Consider the following 12227-nt stretch of genomic DNA (forward strand, 5'->3'; position numbering starts at 1 on the left):
TAATTTATTGGTGTTAAATTTCTAAATTAAAATTTATAATATTAAAATAATAATCAAATTGTATATTATAATAGTCTTTTTGAGTTTGTTCATTCAACAAATATTTATCAACCACTACTATTCTCCAGATTTTTGGATGGATACTTTTGTTTTTCCTGCAGCATTTAGTTTGCTTTCAGTGAATAAGACACTGAATAAAACTATTTAAACATCACTAGAAATATGCAGGCCAGCTGAATTTACAATCCTTGTCTCCAACTGTGCCTTCATGTGAGTAGCAGAAGACTTTCTTTACTTTCTCTGTTTCTTCCTGTCTTTTAACTAAAATTCCACCCAAAGACAATCCATTTCATCATGATATGGATTTTAAATTTATTTTTTGCATAATTTAGTATTAACAAGTTTTTGATATATATTTGAAAAGCTCCTACTATGTTTCAGGTGCTGTGGAAATAATCTTCCTCTTAAATGACTCACATCTCATGTGGAGGCAGATAAGCAGAGAGGGCACACACAGTGCATAGTGCATGACACAGCACACACGATGCTCTAGGAGTACATAGCAGCAGATAAACACAGTTAAACAAAGACATTCACTGGGGAGGATCAGGGAATGTTTCTCCAAGAAAGTCACATCTAACCTGAGCCAAGAGAAGAGGGGAAAGAAGATTTCTGGTAAATGAGAGAATATGTGGAAAAACTCAGAGGCATGAGAGAACATGACCTGTCAAAATAAAGGCAGCTCAACACAATCGTAGCATGGAATGAGAGATGAGGCCTTGCTACCTCTCCCACTTCCCTGAATCACAGGGCTCTTCTGAGCCAGTTTAATCAGTTTTCTGAAGAAAACAAAGAGCCACCGAAAAGCTCATGCAGTATCACATTATGGTCACACAGATCTTATATATGTATATAGTCAGAGTTGCTCAGTGGCATTTGCTTAACCAGTTGAATTTCTTTGTAAACATATTTGAAGTTATCTACTGCTTTTGGAAAGAAAATAATTTTGATTTAAGTGGTCCATGATGGGACCCAAGCAACAATATTTTTTAAATTTTTCTAATAATTGCAATATGTAGCTATAGTTGAATACCACTGATACAGAACATGGACTATAATTTATTGGTGTTAAATTTCTAAATTAAAATTTATAACATTAAAACAATAATCAAATTGTATATTATAATAGTCTTTTTGAGTCTGTTCATTCAACAAATATTTATCAACCACTACTATTCTCCAGATTTTTGGATGGTTCATTATAGCCTTTCAAACAATTATCTAACATCTAGGTCAAAGCCTAAAAAACTAGACAACCTACTTTTTGTACTTTGGTAGCTTTAGTTGAAGACGTTACTCTTATGTCAAGGGATTCATTTTTTTTTTAAGTTTCCATGACAGTGTCAATTGATGCCCTTAATGTATTTTCACTACAGAAACTGAAGGTTTGAATTTGAGACTCAATAGTCTTTAGGTGATGCTCAAAATAATGAGATTTGGATTTTTATGTTTTTGGGGTACACATATCTTTTATTTATTTATTTTAGTTGGCAAATAAAAATTGTACATAGTTATGGTATACAACATGATGTTTTGATACACACACACACACACACACACACACATTGTGGAATGGCTAAATCAAGCTTATTAACATATCTATTACCTCCACATACATATCCTTTTTTTTGTGATGAGCCCACTTAAAATCTACTCTCAGCAATTTTCAAGTATATACTACATTGTTATTACCTATAGTCTCCATGTTTTACAATAAATCTCTTGAATGTATTTCTCCTGTCTAACTAAAATTTTGTATCTTTTAACCAACATCTCCCGAATGCTCCTCCCCCTTCCTTCTCCAACACCTGGTCACCACCAGGTGTCTATTCTGTGCTTCTGTGAGTTTTTTAGATTCCACATATAAGTGAGATTATGCAGTATTTGTCTCTATGTCTGGTTTATTTCTGTTATTTTGAAAAATCACTGGTATATCTCGTGTCTAAAATAGTGCCAAGCATGCAGTAGACATTCAAAATTTTCCTTGAGTGCATGAATGATTATAAAAAGTCCAGAGGCTCTTCACTTTTAAGATGCACTTAATACTGAGTTACAATAATCATAATAAATTATGCTAGCTAATATTTATGGAGTGCCAACATATGCCAAGCACTATTTTTAGAGCTCTTGCATATATTACATCATTTAATCTTCACAACGATGTTATGAAGTACTTTTCTATCCTTTATTTATAGTTGAGGAAATTGAGGCACAGATAGGTTAGGGGACTTGTTAAGGCCTTATAGGTAATAAGCGATGAAGTTAGAATTTGAACCCAGGCAGCTAGACTCAGATCCTTGTCTCTTAACCTTACACTGTACATGAGGAATGAAAGGCAGTGGATTGACAACCTTGGAGAGCTATTGCATAAGGCAAATAAGCAACAAACCAGAACTGTAGCCCAGTGAAATATTAAAGAGATGATTTGATTCTCTGATCCCAGAAGAGATGTGTCATATTTTCTGCCCAAATAGTTTATATCTTTCACATTATTTAAAACTTCTTTTCTAATGGCTTTGCTTTTAATACATTGCGTATGTTCATTGCTTCTTTTTAAAGCTTTTCTGGAAATGTCGCTTAGTTCATTTTAGGGAAGCTTTGAAAACATCAATCTACTTTCTCACTACAACTAATTATTATTCATAATACCATTGCTAAAGAATTTATTTTTCAAATGAGAACTCAAAATAATAAACTGTTTCTTGTACAACTTCTCTGGCATAAATGATCATTTATCTTCAAAAAGAACAAATGAGCTTTCATGAAAGCAAATTTCCAAAATATACACGTGAGAAAGATGCCGTAGTCATGGCTCGATGGCTTGCTGCTGCTGTTGAGTGTGGCCTCCTATGTGATGCTTTTCATCTTTGGTTTACTTTTGGTTTCAACTTGAACATTAATGATTTTTGTTTTTCCAGACTATTACAGAAAAACACAAACTAAATGTTCCTGAGACGATGACTGAGGTTCTTGATGTTTCTGATGAAGAAGGTAAGACTTCTATTCAATCTTCTATGATACCTGTCATGTTCTTACACAAGGGCAAATCACTCTTTTTTTCAGAGACCAAGCTGGTTATGTGGATGACAGAATCTTAACATTTAAAGTCACGTTTTCACCTTTGTTTCAATACATTTACTTTTGCCATGGCAGCGGGGGCCAAGGGGCAGTTCTGATTAGTATATTTTTTTCTGATATTATTTCTTTTTCCTAGCATTATAATTAATGGCTATTAAATAATATGACTGGAAAAGGGGAAAAACTGGAAACTGGCCATGTGTTAAAATAGCTATATAATAACACGATTGTTATTAAAATATGTTTGAATTATGTTAAAAAATCTTTTTTTATTCAAATGCCTTTAAGTAAAGACTTTAAAGTATACTCCATCAATAAGTGTTCTTCAATTGCGAAATCTCTGTATTCTGGTTGGTTCATAGGTACAGAATATATTTTAAGCCCATAGGAAAAGAGCCTTATAGAAGTTTTAAAAATAGTATAGCAGGAAGTAGTACAAATACCACAGAAGAATGTATTATTTAAGTCGGAAAATATCCCCCCTATAATTTCAGAGTTGATGAAAAATGATCTCAGGCAATGGCTTCCTAAGTCCTGGGAAGCCTGCTTTCCAAAAAGGAGCAGTGGGGTCTGCCTGGAGTGGGTGTGTGACATTGGGCTAGAGCTGGAGATGGGCCAGCTGGAGGGTATCCGGCTCCCTATCTCTGCTTCAACTAGAGTAGCTGACTTTTCTTCATTTTGTATTTTGAACTTCCATGTAATATTCCACTTGGATAAAAAAAATGTGCTACTAAAAAATCATGAAAGCAGCATATAAAATTTGCAAGCATTTCTTTATGAGAAGATAGAAAAGAGAAAGAAAAAAAATCACACAACCAAGTTTCAATAGTGCAGCTATTGGTCCAATGAACATGATTGAAAAATTACCACCATATATGTACATGAAAATGTATGTTTGAAAAATTATTGCTATTAAGAATGGCACTAGGTTTAATACTCATTGCTTTTACAGAGAAATATTAAAGATGTTTCTTTAGGTTCTTCAAGATAAAATCATAAGATAAAACTTTACATTGAGATGCCCTTATTTAGAACCAACTTGTTGAATCACCTATTAGTAATAGGTATTGAGTTTTCTCAGCTTTTATAAAAATTTGTGACAAGAATGAACAAATGTTGGATCAGTGTATTATTCTGAGTAAATTCAAAGGTATTACCAAGGCCAGCAGTTCCAAATATTTAGTATAATTTTGTGTTCTATCTTAATACTTGCCAACTAGTTCTCAGAATTCCTATATGCATATCATGTTTTGTTTTGTGGGATCATCTTTATTATCTTTACTTGTATGTTGAACAGCTCTTAAACAGTTTGGTGACCACTTTATTGATGGGGAGGCACTTAGTGATTCAGGTACCCTTAGAGGATATTTTTGGAGTGAAAGCTTTTCTTTGCTTTTGATTTTTCTTAACTGGATAGAACAACTTGCTTAAATCTGTGTGCCTAATACTAATCTGTTTCTTTTGAAATAGCATGTGTAATATGAGTGGAATTGTATATGTGTGCATTTGAGTGTGTGGATTTTATTAACTTAGAAGCCTAAAGTCATGAATTGTTTGTACTGTTAATGATTTTGCAACTATTATTGAGAACTGCTAACATAATTATATAATCTAATGAACATTATATAAATATTTTTCCACAACTAATATCTTTTCTTAGAATATTAATTTAGAGAAAAGTAACTCTTTTGTTAGTTGACGTTGAGCTAGCGTGAACATGATAATAATTAAGTTAGACTGCTTGAAATGAATGCAGTTTGTATCACCCCCTTGGTTGATGATATATTTTAGGTGTGATTAAAAATATATTAATAGTTATGTGATTTTTAATATAGCTAAGAATAGAAATAAAGTAACATTTAAAAATGATTTCGGGTGAATTTGGCATATAAGGAAAAATGAATAATGTAAGATATTTTACCTAGTAAGAAGTTTCCAAAGTACACATGGTACCACTTTAAGCAACTCTATTACATGAAAATTTAAATTTATAAATCAGATAAATTGAATAGTGATTATTTAATTTAAAAATAGCCATTTATTTACAAAATAATTGCTGGAGAATTCCATTAGTTAATACATTTAAAGTATTTAATATTGAGTTTATAAAAGAAATTTATAAAAAATAGCCTCTCAGATCTGCCTGTTGCATTAAATAAGTTATAACAATCTGTACTTTCATTATTAAAAATGTTATATATTAAATATTACTGGTGATAAGAACTCTTGGTTTGTGAAGAATATTGGTGAATGACCAAGATTATCTTTTGTGGTAAGAGAAGTCCATTTTTAGAAATAGCCAAAACTTAATAATATTTCTTTCCCAGAAGAAAATTTAAGTTGAATAATTTTCATGTAAAGGATCTATTTGAGTATTGATAAGTAACTTTTTCATGGAAAGAATTAGTGTGAAGGAAACTGGCTGGTTGACATTGCCAATGCCAACCCTTTAATGTTTTGTGAGGTTAATATGTTTTTATGAAACCTGCTATCATCCACGTGGACACAATGCAGCCACATATATTTGAAAATTATTAGCTAATCCCTGTTTTCTCTACAGTCTATTGTTTTATTAGTAGTAATAGTGTATCGATACCCAAAAAGAGTATTCAAACTCTTGCCATTAAGAATGGCACTATGTTTAATACTAATAGCTTTTAAGGAGAAATATTAAGTATGTTTCTTTAGGTTCTTCAAGATAAAATCATAAGGTAAGACTTTACATTGAGATATCCTATCAGGCTAACTTGCTGTATACATATTAAAGTAATCCACAATATCCACTCATGAATCCAATTAACAAATAATGAATATGATGTTATTGTGTGGAAAGCTCTATAACTGATGCCACAGTGGAATCAAAGGTGAGCATGAGGCATGCCTTTAGGAAGCCTATATGGAGAAATAATGTATATATTAAAAGAAGTATAATGTAAGGCATTATGTTGTCACTTTTTCATATCCACTTGGGGAGATCAGGAGCTAGATATACCTAATACAGTCTCATGAACGTGCTAAGAGATGAGAGATTAATAATAGGGCACATATATTTTAGGGATTAGATAAGGAACAGTATGGGAAAGTCTTGAGATAGGAAAGTACAAGAGAGAGACACAGAGTAGCAGAATCCTCCAGTCATTCGGTCTGCTGACGCATAAAAACATACCAGGCTCAGTTGTGGACTGTTTGAATTCTTAACTGAAAAGTCTGGGAAACACGATACCTTAAAGATTTCAATTAATGACGAAAACATTTAAAACTGTTTTTACAAAGATTTAACCAGCAGTGGTACATAGAAGAAGTTTATTGAGAAGAACCTGGAAGGAAGCAGAAATCTAAGAAAAGAGAAAGCATTTACTAAATGTAATGCTAGGTACATGTTTCATTTAATCCTTATACCATCCCTGTGACACAGGCTGTGGATATCATTCCACATATATGTATATATTTTTTTTCAGTTAAGGAAAGATTTATTTTTAGAGAACGAGGCCTAGAGACATTAAGTAGTTTGTTTAATAGCACGCAGCTATAAAGTGGTGGGTGTGGAATCAAAACCTAGTATGAAAACTATTGTAATACCACAACCATGATATAAATAACATCCTTCTGGAGGAATATGGCAGGGAAATGCAAGGAAAAGACAGAAATGGGAATTCAGTCTAAGAGAATTATAGCATCCAGATTTAACCAAAGATGTGAAGGTAATCGTCTAAGTCTTCGTAGGATCGTTGAGTTGATCCCTGTCTTCACTGACTCGGCTTCCCAGCCATAAATGATGAGGTGGGGCTCAGAGATTTTGGCATCTGTATAACCAAAATGCTCATAGAAATGTGACTCATGTATGCCTTATCCTCATGGATTCATGAGTGGGTGGCTTGTGCATTTATCTCTGCTAGTACTCTGGAATGATGTGTACTAGTAATCAAGAGAACTCCAGACTGGCTGAATGTTGGGATGAAATATAGAGGCGCCTTCTCCTTTGAAACACTCGCTTCTGTTGCGAACACTTAATGCTCAGTGGGGCTCTTCATCTTGGGTTTTAGCCCTTTTTCCATGTCTCAGCAGGAATAATACTTGCTTGAGAGGGAGTGGGTTCTGTAATGTTTCAGAGAATCTCCTTGTCAGCATCATGAGGGGTTGTCAGAAAGGGGAGCCATTCCCCTTTTTTTTTTTTTATTTGAGACAGAGTCTCGCTCTGTTGCCCAGGCTGGAGTGCAGTGGTGTGATCTTAGCTCACTGCAACCTCCATCTCCCCGGTTCTCCTGCCTTTACCCCCACGAGTAGCTGTGACTACAGGTGTATGCCGCCATGCTAATTTCTGTATTTTTAGTAGAGACTGGTTTTCACTATTTTGGCCAGGCTGCTCTCAAACTCCTGACCTCAGGCAATCCACCTGGCTTGGCCTCCCAAAGTGCTGGGATTACAGGCTTGAGCCACCGCATCCGGCCGCCATTCCACTTTAAGTTATTCCCATGCTATTGTCACCTGTGTCCTACAGGGGTTAAATATACCACTCACTATCACTGAGGAATCTTGTGTTTTCTGGGTATCAAAACATCAATTGTACATAAAAAGCCTGCAGTACACTGATGCTTTACAGTTAATAGAAAACATTTTTCATAAAATTGTTTGGAAACATTGGACAATAAAACAACAAGAAAAAGCCAAGTCATAAACCTGGGAACCATCATTCTATTAAGTGAGTAAATAGGTAACAATCAGAAGGAAGTTATTCCAAGTATAGGAAATAATAAAGAAATTCATTTTAGGCTTGTTCTATAATGTAAAAACTAAGGGTTGCTTTTGGTTTTGTTTTGTTTTCACATTGAATAAGTAAGTTAAAAAAAGAAAGTATATAATGATTCTCTTAAAGCTGCCTGAGTTGTACAAAATTATTTCCAAGTCTAATGGCACTCTATTCAAACAAATAAGAGCTAAAGCTTTTAATCTGAATATTATTTTAAATCATCTTTTCTCCCCCCTTGGCTTGGGCAAGGAAGTAGTTGTGCTATTTGCTCATGTAGGGAATTTTCAAAGAGAAGCACATTGACAAGGGGAGGGGTAAAGAAGATGAGTTCTGCTGTTGTCATGCTAAATCTGGGATGCTTATAGAAAATTTAGGTGGAGAAGTCCAGAATGCAATTGAAATATAGATGCAAAATTCATGAGAGGTCTGGGACCAATACAGATCTCTGTATAGTTAGTGGACCTCTAAGTCCATGTGATAATATGTGAAATAAGAAGAAAGGGCAGATGAAACTATCAACATTTAAGAGAAGTAGAGAGACAGGGAAGAAAGACTCAAAAATATAGGGGGAAGACCAGGAGAGATTTGTGTCAGAGAAATTAAGGAGAATAGTTTTCCAAAGAAGAAATCACTTCTCAGCCACTGATTAATTGCTGAAATTAGCAAGCATCTGCTTGACAAGTTTGTTAACAAACAGGAATCAGAGTGTGAAATAAAGAAGGTCCAAGAGTTTGGGAAAGAAGCTACCATATTTCAGAGATGGCAGAAATATGGATGTTTTATCCATAGAAGGGGAAAGACCTCCATAGAATCTGTAACAGAGGAGAGAAGGTTGAAGATGAAGGGCCTAGCAGACAAGGTATCTAGGAAGATGGGAGGGGATGAGGCTTTGGAGGCAGGGATGGGCCAGCTTTACACTAGCAGAAATATTCTCACCCACCATGGGAAGCAAGAATATGACTGTTATTTCAGGGGCTCATTAAATACATTTAAAGCTTTGATTTGTATGCAGAATTTTCCAGTTATAGACCAACATGGGTAATTTTTTTCGAAGTGATTTTTTACATTCTGTTAATTTCTACTTGCATTCACTTTCCATCTTTCACTGCTGGTATGTATTACTGAATAGCATGATTTATATACAACTAACTGTCTTCGAGAGAAATTTTATATAGCACTGACAAGATTAGTCCCCAGAGAGGTGGCTTTCCAGCTAATGCCAACACTGGGATAGGATTTAGACACTGCTTTCAGAATTTAGGGACTTTGCTTCTTTGGGTCATTTCTCTCTGAGACATAATCAAGACATTGACTATATACCTAGGGCCACCATAGGTGTATATGAAAATGCTAAAAATTCACTTTAAGTAGCACTGAATCTAGCAGCTGCCTTAGGCAGATAGCATCATAACAAAACCATCAAAATGCACAAAATAAGGGAGAATGTAAAGGACATTCACTCATGAACTCAGTGTAATCAGAGGTGGCTTTTTGTTTGTTTTTTGTTTTTTTTTGAGACAGGGTCTCACTCTGTTGCCCAGGTTGTAGTGCAGTGGTGCGATCATGGCTCACTGTAGCCTCGACTTCCTGGGCTCGAGCGATTCTCCCACTTCAGCCTCCCAAGTAGCTGGGAATACAGGCGCATGACACCATGACCTGCTGATTTTTAAAAATTTTTAGTAGAGATGAGGTCTAGGTGTTGCCCAGGCTGGTTTCAAACTTCTGAGCTCAAGCAATCCTCCTGCCTCAGCCTCCCAAAGTGCTGGGATTGCCGGTGTGAACCACTGTACCTGGCCAATCAGAGGTTTTAAATTTTTCTCGTCACCAGAGTCATAAAATTTTGATATATGTGATTAAAAATATACTCTTCAAATGTCTTTATCTTCTAATAAGATTCTATTCACACGAGAGAGGAAGGCTGGGTTCCTGTAGTTGATTTGCATGTTCTACCTGATCAAACGCTGTGTCTTGCTCCTTCAGATGCAGTCATTCCAGCCAGACTCTCTTCTTTTATCTTTACCTTTCTCACCTTTTCTTTCTTCACCCTTATAAACCTTCCTCACCCTACCAAGATGTAACAAGAGGGAAAGATAAATGGGAGAAATAAGAAAATTTGAAATGTAGGCCCCATTTTATTAAGGAGTTTTGTGGATTTTTAAGAACCAAGAAGTTAAAGCTTATTTTGAGTTGTATTTATTCCCTGTGACCATCTTGGCTGCTGAGAGACAGCGGCGAGAACTGGCAAATTAGGAGAAGCAAGATGAAATGCAAAAGCAAATAGACTCTGAGGAGGGACAGGATGCTCGAACCTGAGTAGTATTCAGAATTTGGTGCTGGAATTTTGGGAAGTACGGGAGGGGTAGAAGACTGGTGGAAAGAAAGAGTATATAAGCAGACTGTTTTTTTTTTTTTTGAGATGAGGCTCACTCTGTCACCCAGGTTGGAGTGCAGTGGTGCAATCTCAGCTCACTGCAACCTTCACCTCCTGGGTTCAAGCAATTCTCCTGCCTCAGCCTCCCAAGTAGCTGGGATTACAGGCATGCGCCACCACGCCCAGCTAATTTTTGTATTTTTAGTAGAAACGGGGTTTCACCATATTGGTCAGGCTGGTCTTGAACTCCTGACCTCAGGTGATCCACCTGCCTCAGCCTCCCAAAGGGTTGGGATTACAGGCGTGAGCCACTGCAGCCAGCCAACTTTTGGTTTTTAAATAATCTTTTTGGCTTTTTGCAAGGGATCCATAATATGCAGCTTGCACTGTGCTTGTATTATGTGACAGATTCTGTATTAAACTATCCCCTTCACCTTTTCATGAATAAGAATAGATGTAGTCTCCTGAAATGTTAATAAAACTCATATTTTTTTCTGAAAGTAATGTAGGCTTAATCCTAAAGCAGACTATGCCTATGTTTTGATAAATCTATAATTAGAATTCATCTTAGAAGTTTTTTCTCCTAGAAGTAAACAACAAGGGATATCCAAACTTAATATTAAAAGAATTAAAATTCAAGTGATTACTTCTTCTTGGTAGGTACTAAGAAAATGAATCAAATGTTGTTTCTCTAAGTTTTAGCACTGTATAGTTGTTTGGTGGTGTTCTGTGTTCTAGTGTGCAGTGCAGTTTCATCAAAGTCAAGGTAATGATGTTGGTGCATTTCACAATCATGACCATATGTTGTAGTTGATATTACATTCAACAAATAATCCTGCTTCTTCCTCTGATTGTTTCAAGGTGATGACACAATGACTGGCGATGGAGGAGAATACCTTAGGCCTGAGGACCTAAAAGAACTGGGTGATGACTCACTACCCAGCAGTCAGTTCCTGGATGGTATGAATTACCTGCGATACAGCTTGGAGGGAGGACGATCTGACAGGTATCTCATAAAACTTGTAATTGATGTCAGCCAGAAGTATCTGCAACATATTTTTTATGATGATGATAAAAGTGTAGATGCAATTATTGAGCATTTAATAGGTACCTTATTAATCTCAGCAGTTAGCATGTTATGTTTTTCCATTGTCTAACAACTTTAAGATATGCCCATTTTAAAGAACAGAAAACTGAGGCCTAGAGAGCTCAAATAACTTGGTAAAATGAAACAACTAGTAAGAAGCAAAACCATCATAAATAAGAGCTCTCATCATTTAAATGTGGGGTTTTTCATCACTGGCCACTTTTTCCTCAAATTAAAAGGACAATTTTGCCTTATAGACATTCTTACTGAGCGGCATCACAGACACTTTGAATACTCTTCTGCCCCCACTTTTTTGTTAGTAACATAATTTCTGTGAATAAAGTATGTTGTGAGGCTGAGTTAAAAAGAAATACATTCAGAACAAAACTGCCTGGAACTGACTTTTTCATGAAAAAGAATCTGAACAGAATCCCATGAGAGCCTGGATACAAGAAATAATCGGAGCAAAATCTGAGGGAGCCCAGCGTTAATAGACAAATCTGGGAGGTTTATATAATATTCTGAGATATATGATCAGTGCTACTTTTTGTTATTATTAACTAGTACAACTGGCACTTGTTATTTTTTTATGCAAGTTAGGTAATGACATTCTGTGGTTCCTTATCGAAAGTATGACTGATAAGTTAGGCCATGAATATGGATGTCAAAACTGGGTGCAGTGGCACGTACCTGTAGTCTCAGCTACTTGGGAGGCTGAGTTGGAGGATCACTTGAGCCCCAGAATTCAAGTCCAGCCTGGGCAACATAGCAAGACACTGTCTCTTGAGACAAAAAAAAAAAAAAGTAAGTTTGTCCACGTAGTGTAATGTGTTCTGCTAATCAATAATCTCAGGTTTATAGTTTTAAAGTTGGCACTATTTTAA

The 12227-nt window shown here is 35.6% G+C and overlaps 1 protein-coding gene across 50 annotated transcripts in view; it reads left to right on the plus strand.

Annotated features, from left to right (window-relative positions):
- Positions 1-12227, plus strand: part of ANK2 (ankyrin 2) — a 689728-nt gene that overhangs the window by 605865 nt on the left and 71636 nt on the right. For all 50 annotated transcript variants that reach the window (XM_030799037.1, XM_012502792.2, XM_030799074.1 and 47 more), the window contains 2 exons: positions 2979-3051; positions 11118-11262. In XM_030799037.1, coding sequence (XP_030654897.1) covers positions 2979-3051; positions 11118-11262 — 218 coding nt within the window. The remainder of the gene's footprint in view (positions 1-2978; positions 3052-11117; positions 11263-12227) is intronic.

Source organism: Nomascus leucogenys, chromosome 18 (genome assembly GCF_006542625.1).
Source record: "Nomascus leucogenys isolate Asia chromosome 18, Asia_NLE_v1, whole genome shotgun sequence".
Classification (NCBI taxonomy): Eukaryota; Metazoa; Chordata; class Mammalia; order Primates; family Hylobatidae; genus Nomascus; species Nomascus leucogenys.